This window comes from Setaria italica, chromosome V (genome assembly GCF_000263155.2).
Source record: "Setaria italica strain Yugu1 chromosome V, Setaria_italica_v2.0, whole genome shotgun sequence".
NCBI lineage: Eukaryota > Viridiplantae > Streptophyta > Magnoliopsida > Poales > Poaceae > Setaria > Setaria italica.
Genome location: NC_028454.1, coordinates 36540821 through 36567520, shown reverse-complemented (window position 1 = coordinate 36567520; position 26700 = coordinate 36540821). Strand labels below are relative to the sequence as shown.

Here is a 26700-nt window from a genome sequence, read left to right as displayed (position 1 = left end):
GGAGCTTGTCCCTCCTCTGTCGGTCGCGAGAGCGGAGGCGGCCATAATTACGGCGATCCCTGTGGTGGCGACGGACCTTGTGGTGGTGGTGACCCTGGCGGTCCCTCCCCTACCGGTCATGGAAGAGGTGAGGGGGGACGTCGTGCTCCCTGTCTCGCCAGGCGGAGGGGCGCACGACTCGCCCTCCTGGTTGGGGTTGGAGGGGACTGTGGGAGTCACGCTCAGTCCTACCAATGAAGCGGTGGACGTTGATCTGTCCCCTGAGCTGGCCCAGGCCCGGGCTTGGGCGGACATCCCTAGCCCGCCTAGGGATGGCGCGTCAGAGGCTGCCGGGACAGAGGGAGAGGAGCTGCTGGTAGGCCACAACATCCCAGTGGTGGTCATTTCTTCTGACAGCGAGGAAGGCACCGAGGTGGTGTCGCCGGTAGTCCTGCCATCCCAGGAGCAGATGGTGATTCTGGCGTCGCTCGGCGTCGTAGGGGCCAGGTCCTCCGGCGGATCGGCGGTGGCCCACGAGCTCGTGTGGCCCCATCTGGACGAGCCAGGGAAGGTTCGGTTCGTGCTTCGCGACAGGAAGGAGCGGGAGCTTTGGGACCTGCTCGGGAGGAGCGATTTGTCAGTGCAGTCGGACCTCGCCTTCACCATGACGAGGCTGAAGGAGGCCCTGGAGAGGGTTGAACTCGCCCACCAGGCCATGTCCGTCGACCTTCCTCACGTCGCAGAGGTAGGCTTCCTATGATCCTGATCTTGTCCTTGATTTTTTGGCGTTCAATCGGTTGTCTTAGCGTGCCTACTCTTACCTTGCAGGGCCTGGAGACGATGTCGGCCAGCAAGTCTAGGTTCCTTCAGGAGGAACACGGTCGGCAGGATTGGGATGTGGCGGCATTGCAATAGGTCGATGAGCTTGCTCGTGAGCTGGAGGCTGCCCATCATGAGTCCCAAGACTAGGCGGCGCTGGTGGTCGGAGTGCAGGAGCGGGCGGCCATGGCCAAGCAGGGGCTTGTCGCGACACAAGCCTGCCTGGCAGAGGCTGAGGTGGTGGTCGGGGAGCACCAAGAGGCAGAACGTCACGCGCTCGAGCAGGCAACTGCTGCTGAGTAGAGGCTTGCCGCTTCGTAGGAGGCTCTGGGGGCAGAGCAGTCGACCCAAGTGCATGCCGAGCAGAAGGCGTTGTTGTCGGAGCTGGAGGTCGCTCGGTTACAGGAGAGGGTGGCCCAACAGGAGGAGGGGCTTACTATCGGGGAGAGCGCCCATTTTGGTAAGTATATTTTTGCTTTTGGTCATCGTTTTTGGCTCTTCTCTTTCTGCCTCTTGACTCGGCCTTCCGTACCTAGAGCCGGGTGAGAAGCCTGCCCTTCTATTTTTGCCTTTCACTGACTTGGCTTCTTGTGCAGTTCTGGAGGTGGAGTTGAAGACAACCCAAACAACGGTCGGCCAGAATGCGGAGGCATTAGCCCAGTCCCTTGAAGAGTGGGCCACCATCGAGGGTAAGCTTGACCAACTCTGCAACATGGCGTAGGTGGTGATCGGTGAGGTGCTTGGGTCAGGCCCGAGCACTAGCGCACCCGCCATCCAGCTTACGGAGATCCCGGATGAAGTTTGGGCGCTCATCTCTAATAATGTTTTCCACGGGGCATCGGGGGTGCTATGTTGGTGGCGACTCATCACCCCACCCTTGACTTCAAGGCTATTTGCGGAGGGAATGCCGACGGGTGGAGTGCGGAGGAGATCCAAGCACTGGGTGAGAGCTTGACCCAGTACGCGCAGGCGATCGCCAAGCATGTCACCATGCAGTGCGTGATGGAGGCTCACCGTTCGTAGGCGGCCGTAGGCACAGGTCAAGAGGGCGTCGCAAATCCCGACGAGGCGGTGGAGACCGTGCCGGAGCCGAGTGTTGTCCCGACTACAACTGAGGCGAGCATTGTCCTGACTGCGACTGAGGTGTTTTCGTCTCTGCCAGTCACGTCGCCAACCGACCCGACCGAGGGGCAATAGTAGTGTTGCATAGGAGTAGTTAGTTCTTTGTATATAAATGAATTTTGTGGGGGATTGAGAGCCCCCGAGTGAACAATTTTAAGTCTTTTTGTAATCATCATGGGAAGCTGGTCCCGCCCGTTCTCTTTTTTCCCTTAAGTAGTTTTTGCTTTTTGCTCTTTTCCTTTCGAACCTGCCCATTGACCGCAGGCTGCAACCTTAAGAACCTAGGCATGGTCCGCGAGGCTCAGCTGCTCGTAACCAAAGTTGTGGAGGGGTCTGATCGGTCGGGAGGCTGAAGCATACGTTACTCAGGGTAGTCAGAGGAACAAGACACCCTTTTGTTTGGGCGAAGTTCGTGATTGCATGAAAGTAAGGAGGGGGTGGTACCACACCCCCGTGGAGCTCCCGAGCGACCTAGGCTAAGAGTGCTCGGGTTGGGGTGTTGTAGGAGCAAGTGTTAAATGGAAACGATCGGTAAAATTGAGTTAGGGAAAGAAATGACGTAACTGCTCGATGTTCCAAGTGTTGGTGTTGCCGGCTCTGCTGCCGCTGTTGCGGCTCATCGCCGCGCTCCTGTGCGCGCGCCTGAGCCTCCACATGATGGTCCAGGGGGGTGTGACTCTGCTGGGCCCCCGCCACCTCCGATGACTATCCTGGGGCGTCCACCATGACGCACTCCCGGGACAGGGGCTGGCTAGGTGCCATAAAGTGGCCGATGCTGGAGCCGTCGCTCTCGACTCTTCGTCGCAGCGGTCGTGGAAGGAGGTGGGGGCGTAGCTCGCCTGTGACGACCGACCCCTAACCTTCCAAGTTAATCTTAATCGGAGCCCTTGATCATAGTCATCTGCCTTGTTTTACCGCGCCTGAGTGCTCAGCCTTCAGCCCGGTTCCGACCCCGGAGACCCGACCCCTCCCCGTTTCGCTCCTCTCCCGACCCCGGCAAGCTCAGCCCACCGTTGGATCCTTCTAAATCTTCCTCAAACATCCGTTCTATCCGCCCGGTGGACCCGCGAGATCTTTTCCCCTGATCCTCCGCGACAGGCGCACTCGAGTTGCATGCCCGCTTCAGAGTCTTCCTGCCGCGTGGCTCGTCTTCTCCGACGCCCGCTGCGCAGTTTTGTCTTTGGCTCGCGACCAAGTGGGTTCTCGCGCCCCCTTCCCCAATGGCAGCGGAAGCCCCTCTGCAACCTTTCTGCAGAACCTCGCCTCCCGCGCCCATCATCACGCCGCCAGATCCCGGCCCCAGAGCCCGATGTCGCCCGTCTTTTCCGTCACTTCGACCACAGTCGCGCCGCCTAGTCTCCGCTACACGACGATTCCTCCATCGCCAACCCCGACCGCGGCAGCGACAGCTCCTTTCCCAGCCCTGTCAGAAGCTGCCCGACAATCTGTTGCTCCGCGCTCGCCCGCGCGCCCGCGGCTGCCTGTCTTTTCACCTGTGCGCCCTTGATTCTAGCGCTGTTAAACCGGTCGCTTCTATCAAATCTTCCGCACGGCGACGCCCGCCTCCGCCAAATCTCAACCACCGGTCTACCCGCTCCTACGCCGCCCTGACGGCAGAACCCAATGACTGCTGGCGTCACCCCTGGAGCCCTGCACCACCACCCTCTTCGCTCAATCGCCGCCCTGGCAGAGTACTCCATTGTTTCTCCCCGGCCTTCGCGCCGCTTCCCTTCTCTCTCTCCCGCGCCGCTTCCTTTCCTCTGTTCCCGCGGCTATAAAAGGAATGCACCAGCCGCCGAAGTTCCCTCCGCCATTGTTGCCTTCAGCCATTCTCTCGCTCCCTGCTCAAGCTCCTAGCGCCACACACCAAGTTCCTGAGGAACTCTGCTCTCAGATTCTTTCTCAGTTTTCTCCAAGTCACCCAGCAGCTTGCTCCTCCGTGCTGCGTAAATGCTCTCTTGTAATCAGCAAGAAGCGCCGCCGCCGCCGTAGCTTTCCCGATCTTAGTCGTTGTTCAAGCTTTAGTCCCTCCGCCCAAGTCTACTTCTTCCCGACCCCAAGCTTTCCTTTCAGGAAGAAGGTAAGTTGCCGACCCTAGTCCGCTTCGCCCGACCCCTCCTATTCGCCCGATCCCGGTTCCGTCCCGCTCGACCCTATGTGTTCCGCCGACCCTTATCCGCCTCGCCTGAGGGTTCGGCTGTGATCTTTTTCTTCAACCCGAGGGTGTATGTGTAAAACTTAGGAACCCTTCAACGCTTGCGTCTGAGGACCCCTAGTATACCACATCCTCTAGTTCAAGGATCAGAGCATAAGTTCCTTTCCGACCCTTGCCTTTTGATCTTCACCAGCTCTCTTAAACCTCCCTACCCTCCTGCTCTTTGTCGCGAGTTTCTGGGCTCAGGCGAGCCAGTGTTGTTGTTGAAATAACCGTCTATGCTAACCCTTGCATTGCATTCGTGTAGAGCTGCACCTCGCCGACGGCTTTTACGAGCTACACCCGGCGCCAGAAGAAGAAGCTGTAGCTGAGCTCCTGCCCGCTGAAGCCGAAGTCGCCCCCGACGTCGAGCAGTTTCCTTCCTCTTTGCTTGAAGGCAAGCCCCGGTTGCATGAAAACCCTGTGTGTTTTACCAGACTTGCGCATGCCTTCTGTAACATGCTTGTGCATTTACGTATAGGAGTTGTTTGAAACCCTAGATGCATGACTTAGTTATCCCCATGATCTGAGCACTAGCTGTTGGACCGCGTAGTTGCCTTGCTTAACTAGGAGACGGTAAAAGTCGAGTGATCTCCTGTCACTCGCGAGTTGTAGGAGTTGGATGTCTACCTTCTGTTACAACTATAAGGACGATGGACGGGGCAGGGTTTTGGTAACTCTTTGGTGGATGGGTGGTTGCCCCGTCTGTCTATGAAATCTTGCTAAGGCCCGACAGTGGTGATGTTCGTGATCAAGTGTTTGAAAGTACTAGCCTCATACTTAGTATGGGATGAGGAAGCCTAGTACCGGATTGAACCTAGACGTGAGCGGTCGCCCCATTGTTCTTGGAACGGAGTTTCCCCTGCTGGTTGTCGCACGTGGTGGTAAGCGTGGTCACAGGACGGCAGAGGCCGGGTCTGTGGAGCCTTACACCAAAGGAAATGGGCCCGACATGGGTTAGGGGATTGATGGGGAAGGCCGACACAGGAAGCGACCTCCGGGTGCGCGGATGTCGTGAGGCTAGGTTCACCATGCATGGTTAAAGAACTCGAATCGATTCGTCTGCCTCTCACAGTTTGAGATTGCTTGATCGCTATGTCACCCTGAGTAAATGAGGAATCTGATGATGACATGTTTGTTGATATATCTATACACCTTGTTTGGTTCTATGATTGCTTAGAATAGGTTGAAAAACCTAGACTGGTAAATGAACCTAGAACCGGAGCTAAAACTTGAAAATAGGGTTACTAGTGCTTTTGGCAAACAAACCCCTCAGCCAAAAAGCCCTGCATGTCTAGAAGGAGTAGTAGTTTACTCCTATCGGATAAGTCTTGTTGAGCTTAGTAGCTCAGCCTTGTTGTGGCTCCTGTTTTTTAGGTGAAGTTGCTGCTCCCGACCCCTCTTTTGCTGGCGCTTGGCCGCCCCAGCTCCCGCCGGGCTGGACGGTCGAGTGGGATCCTTCCTCGAACGGCGAGGAGAGGAACCAGTGATGTCCCGGTTGGCCTCACCAGGGACGTTCGACCCCGACGATTGCTTCCACTAGTGGTTTTACCTTTTGTTGTTTTCCTTTGAACCTTGTAAAACTCTGATGATGATTTTATGGCCGAACTAAAAGATTAAATTGTTTAAATCAGTGGACTCGTTGTATTCTCTGGAACCACTCACCTTCGTGTGAGTTAGCTAAACTCGATCCTGTTCAAGTGGTAAATCGGATGAGATCCGACGGCACTCCGTGTTAACTTGGCTTAGGCATGGGTGTCGCATGTTAGGCGGCTTAACCCTGCCTAATCAAGCTAATCCGAAGTGGATCCGCTACATCGCCATCCCCACGAACTCGGACGTGAGAGGGGGCGGCGTCATAGCCCTCCGAAGCCCCTGCGCGTACGCGTCCGAGGGAGACGCGAGGCTGTAGGGAAACCGGCCGTGTGGCGAGCGCGGCGGAGATAGCGGGGTCCCTTCGGAGAGCTAGTGAAAAGTGTTGAACAGTGAGTGCAGGATGATGTCTACGTCACCCACCGTGGGGTTCGAGCCCAACGCGGACTCGAGGCAGAGTGCGAGCGCCTTGACGTCGAGGTCATCTAGTGGCCCAAGGTTCGCAGAGGGCGCTCCTCCTCTTGGGGATGCTAGGGCGGGCACCTCCTTGCGGAGGAGAAGTACGCTGAGCTAGTCGGCGATGAAGTCCAGACTCCCGAAGCGGAAGGTCTGGGACGGTGTGAAGACGGGGGACCCACATCCCTCTGAGTGGGGGCGCGGGAAACTCTAGCGAGCCAAAACAAATTGTATTGCTCAAGCTCACCATGACGAGAGTGGCGGGAAGGTGGGCCATCCGATGACCGAACATACGAACGCACAGCGTGCTCCCCACGGACGGCGCCAACAGTCGGTGCGAAATCTGGCCGACTAGTAAATATTGTAGTTTTGCCGTGCGTTAGATCAGATATGGCCTAACACACAATGATACAGGATGTATACTAGTTCGGGCAACGAGCCCTACGTCCAGTTGGGGTCGGTCAGTCGACTATATTCCTAAGTCTAGGTGCTCAACGTTTGCAGTGGGGGTACAAATGAGAGAGGAATGAGAGGGGGTGTCCGAGACCTGGTCGTGCTCTGGTCTGAGTAGGAGAGAGTGACCAGGGGCTCAGATGTCGCTATGTGTTCGAGAGTGTGTACACGTATGTAATGAGTAGAAGTGTCTGCCTGCAACGTGTGGAGGGCCCGTCCCCTTTTATAGTATAAGGGGATAGTCTTACAAGTCAGAGAGAGGGAGAGTGCATGCATCGTCTAGTCTTATCGAGGCCCACGTCGTTGAGTACGGTATGGTCGCCATCCTCAGTCCCTGTTCATCTCGTCAGACCACTCCGTTGTGGCAGCACTATGCAGGGCGTGGTGCGGTACGGTTCTTCATATAGCGGTTGACATGGGTGCTTTCTCTTATCCGTTCCATCTGCTCCCTGAGCCCACACTGAGCGGGCGTCCCCGGTCAGTCATCCCAGTCGGTCCCGACCGTGTCGATCGGGGGGGGGGGGAGTGTGCGTGGTACGGTGCATCCTGATCAGGGAAACTCAGTTAGAGCCGAACTGTGATCCCGGCCCCAACCAAGGTCGCCTGGTCGGGGCCCCGACCAGGCCTCCCGGTCGGAGGCTTCGGTTAGTGGCTGGATCTTGGTCTCGGCCTGGCGCTACGTTGCTGGGCCGGCTCAGGTGCGTGTTGTCACCGCGCCTCTTGTTAGACCAAGCGTTGCGGGAATGTGGTCCTATTGGGGACCCCGGTTTATGGACCCGTCATTGCTCGTTGCATGTTACGGTTGGCAGAGCTGGCAAGACAAATGAGGTTGCCATGGGGCCTTGCGATTCCAGTTGGCGGTTTCTTTGAGGGAAAACCTATCCTACACTATTATGCATGCGTAACAATGCTTGAAATTAATTCAAACTATGGTGATCACGAGATAGACATTCCCACTACGGAAGGTGTCAATTGCCTTGGACAAAGCGTCGGCAATACCATATTGTGGCATAAACAAGATATCATACTATCTTCGGTTCCTTCTGAGCATGCACTAGTAGACTCGACACCGCCGGGTCTAGTATCACCAGCTGCAGCATCAGAAAAATAATGGGTGGCCACACCAATGGTTGCAGCATCAGAAGAACAACGGGTGGCCACACCAACGGCTACAACATCAGAGCCGGTGAACTGGTCGGAACACCACCCAGAACCTACTCAAGCATCACCACAACAACAACAGGTGGACCTACCAGAGGAGCCACAACAACAACATGTGGACCTGCCAGAGGAGTCACAACAAAAACAGGTGGACCTGCCAGAGGAGCCACAACAACAACAGGTGGACCCGCAATTAGTGCCTCAAGTCATACGGGCTTATGAGAAGGAAGGATCAGGCATTGCAGCAAGATGGCACACGAGCAACAAAACAGCCATGATGGCGGACAAGACGACAACCAAGATGACAGCCAAGACGGCAAACAAGACGCAAGACATCCAACGACCGGTGTATTTGAAGCCTGCACTGACACAGAGTACAACTTGGTCGTTGGAGTCGATGACATATGAGATTTACTGGATTGTCCTTGAAAATTTGAGTATGAAAAACCGTTACTACCCGATAGGGCTATCGCAAGGATTCTAGGTGAAATGCAAAGGATGCACAATTGGCACACAAGGGCATGTAGACTTGGGCTCAGAACCATATGGGCACGGTACTCACTAGATGTGTTCGGACCTCCATTCAATGAGGATTCCAGCAAAATCTTCTTCGATTTTTGAGACATCCATGATCTTTCCGCTTCTCAGAGCTAAAGTTACATCTCGTCAGATTGTGGTGTATGTAAGTGCTTCATCGATGCTAATATCTTGTATATATACTATGTCCTACACATGTACTATGCATAACTAATTAATTATGATACATTGTACAGAATGCAAGAAAATGACGTGCATGTTGTAAAGGAGAAGGCCGGATATCTTGATTCTTATGCTATTTGCGAAGTTAGGCACAACTTCCCAAGTTAGTAGGGAGACAACCATGACAAGCTAGCTAAGTACAAGACAAAGAAGGATAAAAGGGAGAAACGAGTACGACAACATCAAAAAAGCTACGAGGAGAGTTTCAGTCTACATAGCGTATATGATGCTTAAGTGGCAAAATAGGCATTACATATAGACACCCTACAACTTCTAGTGTCTAAATTTCTACCATTTGTTATAATATATATACTTGCTTCTTCATGCCTGAAAAATCTTATATAATATTTTTGCAGGGATACTGGATTGCTTTTATGATACAGCCAAAGAACGGAGTTGTGACCGTATTTGACTCATTGGATTATGACCAATTCATCCTACAAAAGTTAGTGAATTTCTTGTTGTGTACACTTACATTATGCAAATTGTTTCTCCCAAAGATTACATATGAACTAACTTCTCATTTTTTCAAAACATGGCCTACCAGCACTACATTACCAATGGAGGGATTCATAACCCTGAGAGACTGAAAGAAATAGTTGTACGCACAAACTTTTCATGCCACAAGCAACCATCTGGTTCTGTACACTGCGGGTATTACGTGTGCGAGCGCATCAGGATGCTCGGGAGATACACAAATGATCCTGAACGTGTAAACGGCTACTATAGGGATGTGTGTGTGTGTGTGTATCTGTGTGTGTGTATTGCATTCTTTTTCACCTATGTAACACTTGCTTAATTTTTCCGTGGATTTTAATTGCAGATTAGGCCTTGACTACACTGTTCGCGTCTTCATGAGCAACAACTTCTAAATATAGGCGCTGATTTATGTCGTTTCATTTTGCGTAAAGTGGTAAACCTGGTGGATACCTATTACCACCCAGAACACGAATTAGCACAAGAAGATAAATATGTTAGCCTCTGTGAGTGGAAGAATCAAGAGTACCGCCAAGGCTAGCCTTCATGAATGGTTGAAAAACATGTTGCCAATGTGCACTACAATGATGTATATATATGTTGCCAATGTGCACTCTAATGATGTATATATATGGTTCTATTTCTTATTATTATTTCTTATGCTTAAATTGAATTTATGCAACATATATTCTATGTCTTCAATTCGATTGCACACTAGACTGTTAGAGTGAAATTAGCGGGAACCAAAAGTTTTAAAAACTGGTGGGAAACAGTTTTAACAAATTCAAATTTCAATCGCTGAATTTTTTGACGGGAACGATATTTCTAGAGGCGGTTGATGGCATCACCCATCCCTGAAGACACCATTATCAAGGACGGGTGACCATTATCAAGGACGGGTGATGGCGTCACCCATCCCTGAAGATTGCTTTACAGGGGCGGACCTTTTACCCACTCCTGCAAACAGCTATTTATAGCTACGAAAGCTAGAAGCGGGTGGCGCGACTGCCCCTGCAAATGCTATTTCAACCGCCCCGGAAACCGTTTGTGCAGTAGTGGACCCTTTTGACGGCGGCTTCCGTGAAGCAACCCTGGAGCTAGAGGCGTTTCAGGGCAAGCAGTGCCTGGCCTGCTTCCAAGGAGAATGGCTGCTCATGTTTGACGGCGGCACCAACGAGTGCTGCTTGGTAAGCTTGGCCTCTCTATCTAGGATCTCGCTGCCACCGTTGTTGACCCCCTTGGAGAACCTCTACATGTGCGCCCTCTCTTCTCCGACTCTCCCCGACTGCACCATCATGTTCACCACCGAGAGAACAAAAGATGGTGGCGATGACGACGACGATGATGATGAGGAGAGATATCTGGTATATTACCGGCCCGGCGATGAGGAGTGGTGGGAGTTGTTGGATGAAACCGATGGTACATACGATGCCATCTCTAACGAGATCGTCGGCTGCCAGGGCACAATGTATGTGCGCACGAACATGTATACATTCATCACGGTCAATGCGCTCTTATCTTCGTTCATCGGTGCCAGCATTGAGAGGAGGGGAATACCACATCCTAGCACAATGCGTTGGGGGCATAACGAACATCTGGTGGAGTCTGACGGCGATGTTTTCCTCCTGCAATTTTACACCCATGGTACAACTCAGAGGTCGTCGACATGGACATTCATCGATTGGACACCACGGGATACGTACGTTTGGGAGAAGGTTGAAAGCATTGGCGATAGGACAATTTTCGTTATTAGCAGTGATTGTGTTGTGCTGTCCTCTGCAAGTAGAGCTGGGATCCAGCCTGGTCGCATCCATTTACTGCACGGAGATTGTTACGATGGTATTCGACTGTATACAATCCGGTTGGATGATCGGACAATGAGTTGCAGTCTGCTGCCAAGATCTTTCAATAGCATGTCCTGGGTGGTTCCATCAAGGTAAGCAATAGTTTCCTTTCTTCCCTTTTTGGTTGGTTCATATTTTGGATAATAACGATCATACCTAACTTGTTGTCTCCGATATGTTATGCAGCTTCAAGAAGGGACTAAGTGAAAGTCTAACCATACTCTCAAGCTAAGTAAGTCCACATCGATTATCTTTCATCTTAGCAATGATCATGTATATTAAGCTAAAGCAAGTATATAGCTGAACTAACATTTTTCTTTGGCAGTTGAATAACAAAATCAAGCTTACCTCTGATGAAGACATGAAACCAGCACTACCACCATGGTCTAGTCTTCCCGTTGAGTTAGTTGAGGAACTTGTCCCACGAATATCCTTTATTGACTACTTGAATGTTCGGCAAGTCTGTCAGGGATGGAGTTTGATCAGCAGGCCAACTCAGTATGGAAGGAGGTACCAAATATACCCAACGCTGTTGAGTATTTGCTCAAGTTCTGTAGGCGTGTTCAAACTGTTTGATCCCATTGTTGAGAAGGAATACACCATGAAGAGCAGCAGCCTGGTACCATGTAATAAAGATTACTTCAAATGCCACTCTTCACGAAAGATGGATGGGTTTTGGTGATAAGAGGTGAGAATTACATGTATGCAGCAAATCCATTTACTGGAGAGGTGCTTGAACTTCCAGAGATACCATGGCTAGGCCGGAGTTTGCTGGCATATCATTCTCATCTCCACCAAATTCTCCAAACTGCATAGTGTGCTCCATCCATAAAGAACGGGCTTCGAATCCGGCTTATAGCAACACTATTTATGTGGTGGTGTGGCGCACGGGGGACAAGGAATTGACAGAGAAGGAAATAGGTGTTTGGATACGAGGTGTTAAACTTTAGTAGGATCACATCGGATACTCAGATGCTAATTAGAAATACTAAACATGAGTTAATTACAAAACTAATTGCACAGATGGAGTCTAATTCGCGAGACGAATCTATTAAGGCTAATTAATCCATCATTAGCAAATGGTTACTGTAGCACCACATTGTCAAATCATGGACTAATTAGGCTCGCGCATTAGACTCCATCTGTGCAATTAGTTTTATAATTAGACTATATTTAATACTTCTAATTAGTATCAAACATTCAATGTGACAGGTGCTAAAGTTTAGTAGGAGGTATCCAAACACCCCTCAGTTCCGCACTGCATATAGCAACCCTATTTTCTACATGGTGAATTCTACTGTCCTGGGACCCGTGGGAGTTTAGGCATCTTCAACCCAAATAACATGACATGGAGAGTTCTAGATAAACCAGATCCTATTCTTGTCGGCGATCCAATGCCAGGTGAGCATTACTGCCATCTATTGGAGTTTAGAGATGATTTGATTGTCATCTTCAGACCACACGACAAAGGACCGATCGACTTGTACAAGTTTGACAAATCTCAGATGGTTTAGATTAAGATTGAGAATTTCGATGATGAAGTGGTTTACGTTGACCACTGGAATGCGATCATGATGCCCCACACCACCGGATGCATGTTGCAACAGGATCTACCTGCCAAAATTAGGAGCATACGATGAACTTGGGGAATCACACAATAGTGCATTCTATGATTTAAGGTCTCGCAGTTATTATCCCAACTACTATGGTTTGACAGAACGAATGAACTCCATATGGATTTTCATATCACATTGAATATTCGAAGGCTAATTAGAAGGACTAAACATGAGCTGATTATAAAACTAATTACACAGATGGAGGCTAATTCGCGAAACGAATCTATTAAACCTAATTAGTCTATGATTTGACAATGTGATGCTACAGTAAACATGTGTTAATGATGGATTAATTAGGCTTAATAGATTCGTCTCGCAAATTAGCCTGCAATTGATTTTGTAATTAGTCTATATTTAATACTTCTAATTTGGGGGTGTTTGGATACGAGGTGTTAAACTTTAATAGTGTCACGTCGGATATTCGGATACTAATTAGGAGAACTAAACATGAGCTAATTATAAAACTAATTGCAGAACCCTGTGCTAATTCGCGAGACAAATCTATTAAGCCTAATTAATCCATCATTAGCAAATGGTTACTGTAGCACCATATTATCAAATCATGGACTAATTAAGCTTAATAGTTTCGTCTCGCGAATTACACTCCATCTGTGCAATTAGTTTTGTAATTAGCCTATATTTAATATTTCTAATTAGCATCCAAATATTTGATACGACGGGTGTTAAATTTTAACTACTTGTTGCCAAATAGGCCCAGTATCTAAACATTCAATGCGACTTATTAATGAAAAATCACCCACGGCCCTGAACTCTGGCGGCGGGCAGCCGGGCAAGACAGGACAGACAGAGACAGGTGACATCACCGCCGCCACCTCCACAACCCGCTCCGCAAACCTGCGGCGGCGGCGACGAAATGGCGGAACCGGACTGGATCCTGGAGAGGGAGCGGAGGCAGATGGAGCAGATCCTGGAGCTGGACATGGAGGAGCTCCAGGTCGAGGAGGTCGACGACGCCGGCTCATCCTCCTCCGACGTCGACACCTTCCTCAGGTCCGAACACGCCCCTGGCCCCGCGCCCCTTTCTTACGATTCCTTGCCAGAGCGTTTCGCGATGATATAGTTGACTGTTGATTTTAGTTATTCTGAAAATACACTACACTCCGGATTTGGAGGAGGTGGAGATTAGGATCGGGGAAATTTTGCAAACCTAAGAACATAGCAAACAGTAAAGATAGCCTCCGTGTAGAATAATATATGTTTCATGGTTTAAACCGGAGATAATTAGTAAGCATCGACAGTCATAGCCATTGTCTAGTATTGGGTGTTCGATTGCTCCAAATATTTTCCGCTCCAAGTGCTAGGGCAATCACAAATTTGCTGATATCCTCGACTTATGATTGGTGGATGGTGGTTCCCTATGGGATGGTGGGAGGAGTGACGAGGTAGTATACATGGTGCCCACAAGTTTGCTATATACTCAAATCAGTAGCTACTAATGTTTTGTATATGCCTATTAAAGTATTAAGGCCTCGGGGTCATGGCAATGAGAGGAATGATACGGTCCATGAAATTTTCTCACTCTATATTCAGTTCATTGGTAAAATGAATTGGATTAGTTTGCTGCCACTCAATGTCAGGAATCTTGTTTTATTCTTTTCGTCTTCACATTCTTTTATTGCAGAAATACTCATGGAGATGGAGGGATTAGCACTTCTGAGGACCTCACAGTTGATACATCTATAGTTTCCTTGCAAGCTCACACCTATCTTGGTAAATATCCGTGCTAATCTTATTTATATACTTTATCATCCTGGATTCAACGCATAAAAGGTCTGGTTACTTTGCCAGGGGCGAAGGTTGATGGTGGCCGAAGCAAATTTGCTTTCTTGGATGGTGACAAAGTCCTGAATTTGCCGATGTTTTATCTTCAAGGTAGCTTTCCTGTTTCCTGTAGACCATGCAGTGTATGGCAAAGGTTACTTCAATAATTAATCTGACAATTGGACACTACATTTTGAATGGGCCATCCTGTTGTCCTTCCAAAATGAACCTAATATTGACTATGTCACTCATGGTCATCATCTCATCTTAGCAAACTATATCTCCAGAAATGGCCACCTGCATTGTCCCTTTTTACCTGAGCAAGGACTATCATGCGTTGTATTAAAGGTTATGTCATGAAACCTTTGCAGGTGTTGTTTTGTTTCCTGAAGCTTCCCTACCTCTTAGAGTAATTCAACCTAGATTAGTAGAAGCTATTGACAAGGCTGTTAATCATGTTGAAGCTCCATGCATGATAGGTGTGGTGAGTGCCACCCCTCCTTGCTTTGACGCCTCTTGTTACATTTTTATTTTATAATTGGCAGTGATCCCATGCCAGGTTCATGCTTATCGACGCGCAAATGATGGACATCATACTATTGCTTCTGTTGGAACAACGGCGGAGGTGTGGTTTCTTTTTTATACAAGCTATTTTATTGTAGACTCCGTAGTCATGTTTGGCGATCCATTTGGCATAAACACCAATTTAAGCTGTTTAATTTCTAGTCATATCATGTCCACAGTCTACCTCTACCTGTGGTCTACTGGTCTTCCTCTTTGTTGAGTTGTTTCTACTAGTAACTGACCATCTGCTTATATGATACTGATAAATCAATTCAGATGAATATATCAGTATGCATGAACTATCTAGGAACCTAAAAACAGAATAAATATCCTTTAAGTTTTCTATAATAATACTAAAACCTAGACTAGGGGTAACACTACATAGGTTTAGGGTGGTGCACATGCACCACGGTAAAATGAACTTTAGGTTGCAGCTGGCTCATTTTGACACTACGTGCACCCAAAGTTGCTCGTGCTAATTATGTATGTTGCTGCAAGTATGTTAAAGTAGGGAATCGGTGTCATTTTGGTTCCAGTTTTGTACCTGACCTATACTTGACTTGTAAATAAATATTGATACAATCTAAAAGACGTGTCAAGCCATTAAAAAGAAATGATGGATCCCCATGGGACTTTTAACATTTTTTACTAGATAATATTCTTATGGAATTTGCAGCTATAGTTGACTATATTGTTTCTTTTCTAACTTCTGAGGAGCTATGCTTGAATATAGTCTGGAATAACCTGCAAATTGATTTCTGTACTCTGTACACAACCTCTTGGAACACAAGTGCACACTGCAAGTGTCGTTTTCACACTGCCAATGCCTCTGAAACTGAATCTTTTTTGTTAAATCCTTTTAAGCATTTTTCAATTTTTAAAATCAACAGGATCAGTATAAGTTGTGAACTACACATCGGTGCAAGTTCCAAACCATTCTATTCTCCTGTATCACTTTTTCTTTCTCATTAGTCAGTTTAACTTAGGTATTTATTTTCCTTCACAGATACAGGAAATTTGTCAGTTGGATGATGGTTCATCATGTGTTTTCTCTCGTGGTCAGCAGCGATTTCGTCTTATACGCCATTGGTTGGACAATGATAGAGTAGTAAGTCTCTACAATTAAATAAAAGAAGTCTGTTGTTCCCAGAAACAGAGTGAATAGAACATAATTTATGACATTTTTCATGTCAACACTTTAACAGCCATGGGGTGAAGTCCGAATTATTGAAGAAGATACACCTCAAAGAACTCCAAGAGATGCTTTCGGACAGTTAGCTGCAAGTAACAGTTTCAGGCAATGTGCTTCATCAATGTCCAGTGTGTACGTGTCATGTTCTAAACAACTTGATCATGTGGATTCTGAAATAGATGGGGGTTCTCTATCACCCACTAGCACTTCAAGTGATCACTCAGTAACAGATAAAAGAGTATATCTTTCAGGTTTTCAGTCCAGTGGCTTGGTAAGTTGCGGTAGTTTGGATGAATCCTCAAATGAAGATGAAGACCCCATACATGAACAGTCTTGTTGCTGCCATGATTCTGTTAAAGAAATTGATGGGTGCGGTCAGCCAGATAAGCATACAATCACGAGAGATGAGGATGATCTTTGCTTCAGATCCTTTTTGGGAGTAAGAAAGAAGGATACTGAACAACAGAGATACTTGTGTGGTGCTTATAATACAAAGATGGCATCACAGGCTCCATTGTCATTTTGGCCTCGCTGGGCTTATGAGATGTATGATTCATATTCACTTGCTCGGAGAGCTGCAGGTACTGAGTTATATTCTCCATTTCCGTTTTAACATGATTGTAGCAAACTGAATCTATGTTATTCCACATCCATTGATACTGCATAGTATCCCTTTCCATAATGTCCAACACTCAAGTGTGAATCCATTAAGCTGTGATTTAAGTGTGCTGTATCTGTATGTGTAACCTTGGATTTCCTTGTGGCAGATTTGTGGAGACAGGTAATTGTAAACCCAAGCATGGATGATCATGTGAGAAAGCCAAATCATTTGTCATTTTACATTGGAAGCAATCTTCCGATCTCAGGATCTCTGAGGCAAGAACTGCTTGAAATTGATGGAGTCTCGTACCGATTACAGCGGGAGATTCAGCTACTCAAAGCCTTCAATATCATACGATGTAGAAGCTGTCTGGTAATGGTTTACATTTTTTGAATTAGTTACTCTGCTGAAGTTTTTTTTTTTTTTTTTTTTTGCGAAACATAGTCTGCTGGAGTATTGATCATACTACTTTATTTTCCCATTCTAGATGGTGTCCTATTTTTCATTTCCATGATTCTGGCCAAATGGTTAAGACTTGTGAGTTTACCTTTCTCTGATCTGCAGTTGCAGCCAGATTTAAGAGTTCTTGTTGGCTTGCTGCAACATGAATAGCGGTGGCATAAAAATGAAATTGGATCCAGGTTTTCATAAATTTATTCAGATTTAGGGGTCATAAAGAGTTTCAACTTTTGCTTTTACATAGATTCAGTGTTATGAATCCCTAAGGAAAAAGGAAGGAAACTTACCTCAATGGCTAAAACCCACTGGGGAGTTGACTTTTGGAATGAGCATAAGAACCATGCATGGTTGTCATCTCATGTAATTGTTGTATCTGCAATGTTTCTGGTGATACCAGCTGTAAAATTGATGAAATAATTTCAGCATAATTTTTTGCTAATGTGAGACGTGACAAGTTCATTTCTTGTTGCAGACTTCTATTGCAAGACGAAGTGACATGGTGATGTTGTCCAGTGCCAACGCTATTGGTTCTCTCAGTTTTAAAGAGATGATTACAGTTCACAATGCCACTGGTCTTGGATTGCGTGGTGAACCGTCCAAAATTTACAGCTGGTTTCCAGGGTATAACACTTTTTCCTCAGCCGGTTTTCCAAAATTTACGTACACTGGCTAAGTTCATTTTTTGGGTTCCAGATATGCATGGACGATCGCCCTGTGTGCTGCCTGTGAGTCCAACATAGGCTGGCTGTTCAGAGCCGACAAGAAGAACCTGCATCCAAAATCTTTCTGGGCGATACGCACCACCCAAGTTTCGGATGATACGCAGGCAGGACAGGTCTGATCAGATCATCCATGAATGACCTTCATGACAGTGGATTGCAGCAACCTCTTCATTGCAAGATGCAAGTTGCCTGCTTTAACTTCCTGTAAATACAAAAGGGTTTTCAGCAAAAAGGTTGGATCCCGAAAGGGAAGAGTTATAAAGAACATGTTACTTGTGAGAGTGCACTGTAAAGAACATGTTACTTGTGAGAGTGCACATTTCACAGTGCTGTACATATTTTGCGGTTTGCGGCAGCGTTCAGAGTTTGCCGTTTGTGGCAGCAGCTGCTACTAATTTCGTTATACTTGTTGCTGGTGTCATTGTCATCCATGTAGCTATCAATTTATCAAAGAGTTGAAAGAGGAAAAAAATGTGTTCCGAACAGTGTTCAGCAGATCGTGTACGAAAGAACTTCGACTTGCATGAGAGGACGGTGACGCAACGGTTCCTTACGTGAGACTGCAGGCTTACCAATTCATGTCGCATAGCTCAAAAAAATCATGTCACATACACTCACATATGCTTCGTAGGAATACGTTCTACAGCCCCGTGAACTCTATTACACGACTACATACATTTACAAACGAACAAGCAGAATCGACTCGTCAATAGCGAGCTTTACCACACATTTTACACGACGATCACAGGGAAGCATAGCGGCTCAGCAGTAGATGCCACAGCAATAGGCATATGCGATTCCTCAGGTGGAGTTGTACAGAATTCGTCCAGTGTCAACAACTCAGTATTGTCGCCCTTCATCTGTAAGATCGGTAGACAGGGGTGTACATGCAGCTCTCGGCGTACTTCACCAGGTTCTTTGGGCGAGGGAGCTGGCTAGCCAACCCTGCACATACAAAAGCAGAAGAACGGGATGGCTCATAACTGTCATCTCATGTTTCTAAAGTTCCAGCGAAAATGTAGCGAGAACAGCCAAATATACCGAGATCGTAGGCTTTTGCCGCCACGCGGGCGGCGATGTTGGCTGATATCTTCCTGATGATGGAAAAGGGTGGGTAGATGAGGCCTTTGTCGATATGCTCCGGGGTTACCTGGTCAGCTAGTCCTTCAGCTGTATTATACGGCAAAAAAAAAAATGATGCAGAATTAGTGACAACAATTCAGTACGAGTGCATGTCGGAAAACGAACGATCCCCCCAGAGCTATAGAAGATTGTGTTTACCAGCAGCAAGGACCATATCGTCTGTCACCCGGACCGCCCCTGAGATCACCACACCTAGACCAAACCCTGGGAAAATGTATGCATTGTTTGCCTGGTACAGTTCAATGTAAAGGTCACAGGTAAGTTCGAGCTGTCGAAAACATAAGAACTCTATGTATGCACAAGGCCATGTTTCAGACCTGGGCAGGCACGAATAGCTTGTCATTATACTTCACCGGGTCAAATGGGCTTCCACTTCCAAATATCGCGCGGCCCTGATTATACATGTACCATCTGATTATGATATACTCACGAGAAATTTGGCACGTGGAAAGATTAAAGCTATGCATGAAACACTACCCGACTCCATGTATAAGCTTGCTCAGCAGTACATTCAGACTGTGACGTTGGGTTTGATAGAGCGAGGATGATAGGTCTCTGCATTTCATTGGAGACAATTATAAGTACTGAATTGAATAATACAGAGCAACAATCTAGACAGTGCACTGATGTTAATCTTCACCTCATTAATCGAAGACATAGCCTCAATCACCTCTTTTGTGAAACTTTGTCCCACACCAGCTGATCCTATTAGTGCAGTTGGTCTGATGGCCTGAAAAAAGGGAAAAGGATTTATGAACCATGACAACTCCACAATGAACATTATTTGTATCCCTTTCAGTTTAGCCTTGCACCTTGACAGCGCCTAGGAGATCTTTAACAGGTTCGTGCTCATGTGCATATCGTTTCTTAAACGGCTGAAGAGTCTCATTACGTGAGGTCACAATCAATCCCTGCAACAAACAACAAACCTCTTTATATGTGTTCATCCAAAAGATAAATGAAGTGAGAAAGGCAGCACTGTAAGTTGACCTTTGAATCAACAAGCCAGATCTTTTTGCGTGCCTCTTCTACTGAAACCTTCGCCTGAAAGAAAACATCAATATGGTCATCAGCGAATTCTTCCAGTTAAGGTGAACTTAACAAGTTACTACCTGTCCGGATATCTCCAGAGCAACTAGCTCAGCAATGCCTGTGCCAGCCTGCAAGAATAGACAAATGAGTCTTTAAATTACAGTTTTTTTAACAGAAAGTCAACGTTATGGACATTAGTACTTGTGAATTGTGACAGAGTAAATTCACTACCACTTTGTTAGTTATGTATTGATGTTCTTCAAAGTATTGACAGTACCGCAACAAGAAAAAAAACATTATTTTGGAATGCAAAAACCATCAAGTACAGGAGGATTTCTGATACAATCCCATTCCCAAGATACAGGAGATTGTTAGGACATGACTAATATTGAAAAGACGAACCAAATGGAACTGATAGTGCATCAGCTCCTTGATCATTCCTGTCCTTTTAATCACCAACAATATTCATTTGATTATCAAGTTTCATGGGAATGTAAAGACAAGTAAGCAATATTTGATGTGGTTCCACTCGGCATGTTTAAGCAGTATGAAGAAATAATGATCGGTAGAATTCACCCTCTAAAATTACAAACAAAGGTCAATTTACCTCGCCTGCACCAAAGAACAGGAATGTGTGATCGGCTAGAGTGCCGCCGACAGACTTCAGAGCAGCAATAAGCCCTCCAAGTACTACCGCAGCAGTTCCCTGTGAAAATAATAGTTTCAGAGATACTACTGTTGCCTAGAACAAATACAATGGCCTCTTATGAGGAGCAGTAAGATAAAGAATCAACTATCTAATCTGATTACCTGGATATCGTCATTAAATACAAGATGGTTTTCCCTGTACTTCTCAAGAAGCGTAAATGCATTGTGGTTCGCAAAGTCCTCAAACTGTAAACCCAAACCAACTTTTAGAAGGAAAAAAAGTAGGTATCATGCAGTTTAATAAGAGGCAAATAATTTATCTTCGACATCTTTTCTGACCTGGACAAGAACCTTCTGTCCATAGTTCTGCCTAACTGCTGTCATGAACTCATCCAGAAGTTCAGAGTATTCCTAATAATGAAGATGACGAATTAAGACCCACAATTATACAGGTGAACATCTTTCATAAAAATTGAACCACCATAGCCAGTGCTACAAGAATGGAACCTGGCCAGTTGCTCTTCTTTGCTTTAACCCAATGTAGAACTCATCCTTTAGTAGATTTTCATTATTTGTTCCTACATCAATGGTAATAGGCAAGCACTAGAACAAAAAATGGGGGAACATTACATCAGAGATCAGACTGATAATTATTGAGAATGGTCAAGGAACTGAGCCTAGATCAGTTGAGGGTGTGGTCATACACCTATACCACCCAAGTTCATGGCCTCGTCGAGGCGAATTTGGGGGCATATTTTCTTCTTAATATAAAGCTGCATAGTTCCTCCTAAGTTGATTTACAGTATTAAGAACAGTTGTTCACACGCAATTACTCACAGCAGATGGCCGGACACCTCCAAGAGCAGTATACAGTGCAAGCTTTCCCACAGGAATTCCCATGCCCTAAATGTATTTCACAAAACAAAGATTATCAGAGCAACAAACTACGTGCTTAGCCAAAATGGAGAAGCATAGATGATCCCTGACAAAGCAAGAATGCCTTAACTAATGAACTAACCTGGCAGCCGAGATCTCCCAGGCCTAAAATTCTCTCACCATCGGTAACGACAATAACTTGAATACTCTTTTCTGGCCAATTCCTTAGTACCTCCAATATTCTCCCCCTAGCATGGAGAACACCTCATAAGCGTCCTTAATCCTTTAAAACTCCCTATTTACAAGCAGCTACTGTGTGAAGAGATGGAGGAAAAAACACACTTCTCTTTGAGGCTGATGTATAAACCCTGGGGTCTTCTGAAGATTGACCCATACTTCTGGCAAGCCTCCCCCACTGTTGGTGTATACACAACAGGAAGCAGTTCCTCCACATTGTCGATCAGGAGCTTGTAAAATAGTCTCTCATTCCTCTCCTGAAAAACACATGCATCATGGACAGAAAGAAAAACTAACGATTGAAACAATTATTTGGCTACAACTGATACTGTGAATCTAAAATTTATTTTGGAGAAGCCGATGAGCTTACCTGGAGGTCCATTAAGGCCATGTAACGCTGCAACGGGACCTCGAACTGCCGAACATTCTGCAGCAGCCTCTTCTCCTGCGGGAGATGCACACGCTTCAGCGAAATCGTCAACTGCAAAAAGTGCAAAACAATACAAGGTGGAGAAAAAGCAATAGACCTGGAGATCTTGTGATAGCACTACAGGAGGCAACAATCCTCTTAGGTAGTGAGCATCCCGCTCTTTCTCCGTGAAGGAGAGCCCCTTGTTGTGCCTTGGATCCCTCAGTATAGAGTGACCACTGAAACCCGGTAACAACCAAACATCATAATCTTGAAGTGATAAGAAGCGTCATGAAAGCAAAAAATCAGAATAGAAGTTGAATTTCGTCCAAGTTCGAGGTCAGATTATTACTCCACTTCTTTTTAGATAAATGGTCAGATGACTCAATGATTTTCGTATGACATGTTGAAATGGATAGATACATCGAAAGGAATGCCTCAATTCAGCTGAGACGTGGTATTCTTAACATTAACAGTGGAATCAGATGATACCTGAATACCACCTGATCAAAACATAACAGGATGTCAGGATGAACAGAAGAAAAGGCCGCATATACCTTGCGATGCAGACGGCCCACGGCGTGACCGGCTGGTCCTCGGTGGCGCGGTCCTCGCCGTAGGCGTCCTCCACGCCGCCGGTCACGCCGCCGTTCTTCAGCTCCCCTGATCCCGCCATACCGTGCGCCGCTCTCGCGCCAAACCTCCCGCCGCCGCTGCTCCACCACCAATAGTGCAGCCTCTCCAAATGCAGCGCAACTGTGCCTCCAGCGGCGCGCTGGAGATGTAAATATTCTCGAGCCCGCGAGGAGGCGCGCTGCAGCAGCACGGCGGACACCGAGGCCATGGGGGTGGCGCCGTGACGGCGATGCCTCTTGCCCGCGCCGGACACGTCGCAGAGAGGTGGCGCCACGTAACCCCCGCGGTAGGCCGGCTCTAGAATGTATGCTGGGTTGGGCTGGGCTGGATGCGCACCAGCCGGCTGGCCGAAGAATTTCTGCGTCCTGCCGGCCCGTTTTACGCGGCCCAGCCGCCCCGGCTCGCAAATCGCCGCCATCGCGAGGCACACGTCGACACACGCCGTCTGTTTGCGGCTTCTCCACCCAGAGCCGCGCAGCCAAATCCGGAGGGGAGCGGAGCACGGGGACGACGCCATGAGCCGCGCGCTGCTCGCCCATGTCCTCCACCGCCCGCCGCTCCTCTCGTACGCTCGCGACGCGCTCTGCCCTATCCCCAATCTATTCGCTTTTTGTCGCTGATACTTCTGTTGTTTTTGCCGCTTGGCTTCGCAGCTCGAGGAGTGGCGCTGGCGCCCGAGGACTGCTGGCTTCTCGCATCCACCCTCTCCGTCGTCTCAATTGCAGCGCGGTCGAAGCGGCTGCCGACCCCACCGAGGAGGCGCCTGCTCCTCCTGCGAGGAAGTACGTCCCGCGCCTCCCTGCACGTGTGGTGTTCGGCGTAATGCTCTAGGATGGCTTTGCGATTGCTTTCTGTTTTCGTGGTAGTTGGATTGTAGCGCGCCGTCTTTGGGTGTTACCACTGGAGACTGGACCAGCACTGACTTAAGACTGAGAGATTTGCTCAGATTGTGCAATGCCAGTTTATGTTGGTGTCCTTAGGATGCAATGCCTGCATTTGGTATAGAGTTGCCGGAATTGAATTGTTGTTGCATGTTGCATCTTAATTTTTGCTGGAATCGAATTGTTTCTTTGGTTAGTCAGCTGTCCGTACAATGTGGCCACTCCAGCTCCTTTGTTCATATTGATTGTATTAAATCATCACTTGGCCTTCTTGTTCATGTTTAATTTGACCATAAGTTCCACAGAAATATCAGACATGTTCAATGAGCCAAAGTCAACTGTGATCATATAGGGTGTAATCCTGATGTGACACTTTTTGGAAGAGGATTGCTCTAGGATTTCGGTCACTCATAGGGATGGCATCTATTTCTGTGCGGTTACTCCTCATAGTTATTGAATGAATTCTTACTAAGGTTATGATGTAGTCATGATAATACATGAATCCTCTTTTCTCTACATTGAACAGCTCTCAATGTATTCACCTGTTGCAGGAAAAGAGTAGTTTCTGGTGTACAGCCAACAGGAATGGTTCACCTTGGAAATTATCTTGGTGCTATTAAGAATTGGGTTGCACTTCAGGTACTCCATGGTGCTACTTTAACATTACATTTTCTTTTGAATTTCAATGGATATGCTTTGCTGTAACTGGTAGTGAGCTAAGAAAACTAAAAGGAATATTGAGGAACAATTCGTTCAATTGCAAGGCTATTTCAATTATGATGTTATTCTCTTGTCTAATTGAGATTCAAGATCTATTTAGTATTGAACATATGCCAATTCATCCCTTGTTGTGTGCTACTTGCCTGCAGGATTTATACGAGACATTCTTTTTCATTGTGGACCTGCATGCAGTAAGCTCTTTCTTATCTTATATCCATCTTGCAACAGAAAACACTCTAATTTCGTATAGTTTGTATAGCATGGTAAATTGGCATTTGCATAATTGTTATCAATCTTAATCTAACACAGTCCTCGGCCGAATTAAGATGCTTCCTTTACCTTTCCTTTACCTTGACTTCTTAAATACTTCTTTCACATAGGCTGCGAGATCTGTGCAATACATGAGATTCTTTCATCAAAACTTTGGTTTTAACAAAAGCCCCCTTTGGCAGGGCTTCTTGAGCAGCTTCTCCATCAGCTTTTGGTGAAGCCTTGCCCAACGATAAAAACCAAACCGGCTTCACAAGCACCCTGCTGTTCCGTTTCATTTTGTGCTAGACCCCATGAGCCAAACACAAAGTGGCTTCTCATGGCTCCTCCCCTCCCCGCACTTTCCCATTAACTAGACCTTCCTCCCCTCTACGCACTTCCCCATTAACTAGACCATATGAGTGAACAGGAGAGATTGTTCTGCCAAATGTCTTTCCAAAGGCTTCAGCTCCAGAGTCCATGCTAAACACTAAACAGTGTTCCTGTTATATGCTCAGACTATGTTGTGACCTAAGCAGCTGATTGATGTTCATGTTCTATTTATCCCGTAATTGATTTTGTATCAATATTTCTCTCTGTTGTTCACTTTTCTAGTTTTAAAATTTTTTAGTTTATGTTAATCACTTTGTTTAAAACGCTTGCAGATTACTTTACCATATGATGCACCAGAGCTATCTAAAGCAACAAGAAGCACTGCTGCAATATATCTTGCATGTGGCATTGACAGCTCCAAGGTCTGCCTTGCGTACTTACACCATGCTATGTTTCGACAATTTTTGTTCGTGTATGTTTCGGTTGCTTATTGTTTTCTGATGTCTTGTATGTTTTCAGGCATCAATTTTTGTACAGTCTCATGTCCGTGCTCATGTTGAGTTGATGTGGCTATTGAGTTCTTCTACTCCTATTGGCTGGCTCAACAGAATGATCCAGTTCAAAGAGAAGTCACGCAAGGCGGTGCGTCATTCGCTGTATGACAGCTTTCACCATCATCTTTTGGCTGGGCAGAATTGTTTTGTCATATCACGGAAGGGACTAAAAAAAACATCTTAATCTGGGAATATAAACGTCCCTGCATTTTCAATTTCTGATAATTTATGGTCAAATAACTTCACCTGCTCAAAAATAATGAACAATATGGAATTATACGCGCAGTTCAAAATGCTCTGAACCAATAAGATATACATATATCTGAATCCTATTGACAACTGGGATAAAGTAAAAACATCACATAAAAATATTCTTTTTCTTACTGAGTTAATTCCTTGTGCTTGTGGACCACTACTGCATGAACAAACACATTATCTTATAACAGCATTTTGGGGAGTAGTCATGTTTGATGAAGATGCATCAATTACATCGTAGGTTGTCTTTCACATTTTTCTGCATTAATTCGTAGGCAGGGGCGTAGCCAGGATTTAACCTTAGGGGGGCCGAGACGCTGAGTTGAAAGCGATCTCATAAGAAAATTTTTCGTAGAGTTCCAATATAATACGGACACCAATGGTGTGTTACTATTATAGGTGTTACTATTATAGTAACAAACGTATTGGACCATATATTTGATAGCATGCATAGAACGGGTCCTCCTACATTTTCTATGCACTAGTAGTTATGTTGTATAACCCAAATATATAAAGACCACTTCTAATTTTTACCATTGATCAAACACTAGTAAAAAATAAAGATATATTGGATAACAGAGCATAGATATGGGTTCGGTGGCACAAAGAAAATTGTATTTGGGTCAAGTTTGCTTCAAAATAGAATGAAATTCAAAACATGAAAAAATAGAAGAAAACTACATGTCAATTATATGATTTCTCTCAATTAGACTTAAATGAATTGTTTTCTTGGCTCAGTGTCCAAAAGAATTGAGAAGATGGGACATCAGTATCATCTAAGGGTTGGAAAATAAAGAACTCGAAAGGGGTCATTTAATGCCCTACTGCGCTAGTAGCATGTGTTATGGCCTCATGACCCAGTGGGCTGATATTGTTTGGGGTAATTTGTGTCTTACTTGACCCTAATACTACTTGGCGAATGCTGATCGTAAAG

General features: G+C 46.5%; 3 protein-coding genes across 3 annotated transcripts in view; 2 read left to right on the top strand and 1 right to left on the bottom strand.

Moving 5' to 3' along the window:
• The first annotated feature begins 13251 nt into the window (after nt 1-13251).
• On the top strand, nt 13252-18285 carry LOC101759218. Its single transcript, XM_004969863.3, has 10 exons — nt 13252-13484; nt 14116-14204; nt 14283-14366; nt 14627-14739; nt 14815-14880; nt 15826-15927; nt 16025-16592; nt 16779-16984; nt 17544-17692; nt 17765-18285. Exons 1-10 carry the CDS (start codon nt 13348-13350, stop codon nt 17910-17912), a joined length of 1662 nt encoding a protein of 553 aa, XP_004969920.1. The 5' UTR covers nt 13252-13347; the 3' UTR covers nt 17913-18285.
• A 69-nt stretch (nt 18286-18354) lies between these two features.
• On the bottom strand, nt 18355-23024 carry LOC101757986 (NADP-dependent malic enzyme). The gene is made up of 19 exons (XM_004969860.3): nt 22696-23024; nt 22257-22377; nt 22100-22174; nt 21835-21986; nt 21635-21740; nt 21454-21519; nt 21124-21219; nt 20956-21027; nt 20779-20862; nt 20576-20674; nt 20049-20096; nt 19927-19980; nt 19749-19847; nt 19577-19666; nt 19414-19491; nt 19254-19328; nt 19075-19165; nt 18835-18963; nt 18355-18738 (listed from the first exon to the last, which is right to left on the bottom strand). The coding sequence occupies exons 1-19, from the start codon at nt 22980-22982 to the stop codon at nt 18650-18652; spliced, it is 1911 nt and encodes a 636-aa protein (XP_004969917.1). The 5' UTR covers nt 22983-23024; the 3' UTR covers nt 18355-18649.
• A 157-nt stretch (nt 23025-23181) lies between these two features.
• LOC101758398 (tryptophan--tRNA ligase, chloroplastic/mitochondrial) overlaps nt 23182-26700 on the top strand; it is a 7324-nt gene continuing 3805 nt past the window's right edge. The window contains exons 1-6 of the mRNA XM_004969861.3: nt 23182-23339; nt 23428-23556; nt 24207-24294; nt 24525-24566; nt 25290-25379; nt 25477-25599. Coding sequence (XP_004969918.1) covers nt 23290-23339; nt 23428-23556; nt 24207-24294; nt 24525-24566; nt 25290-25379; nt 25477-25599 — 522 coding nt within the window. The 5' untranslated portion in view covers nt 23182-23289. The remainder of the gene's footprint in view (nt 23340-23427; nt 23557-24206; nt 24295-24524; nt 24567-25289; nt 25380-25476; nt 25600-26700) is intronic.

Excerpts from the sequence above, each read along its gene's own strand:
- LOC101757986 (XM_004969860.3), bottom strand. The coding sequence starts at position 22,982 with ATGGCCTCGGTGTCCGCCGTGCTGCTGCAGCGCGCCTCCTCGCGGGCT. Across the intron at positions 20,675-20,778 it reads TATTTAATGACGATATCCAG|GGAACTGCTGCGGTAGTACT; the intron begins GTAATCAGATTA and ends TTATTTTCACAG. Across the intron at positions 19,848-19,926 it reads TCTGGCTTGTTGATTCAAAG|GGATTGATTGTGACCTCACG; the intron begins GTCAACTTACAG and ends TGTTTGTTGCAG.
- LOC101759218 (XM_004969863.3), top strand. The coding sequence starts at position 13,348 with ATGGCGGAACCGGACTGGATCCTGGAGAGGGAGCGGAGGCAGATGGAG. Across the intron at positions 14,205-14,282 it reads GCAAGCTCACACCTATCTTG|GGGCGAAGGTTGATGGTGGC; the intron begins GTAAATATCCGT and ends TTACTTTGCCAG. Across the intron at positions 14,367-14,626 it reads GCCGATGTTTTATCTTCAAG|GTGTTGTTTTGTTTCCTGAA; the intron begins GTAGCTTTCCTG and ends AAACCTTTGCAG.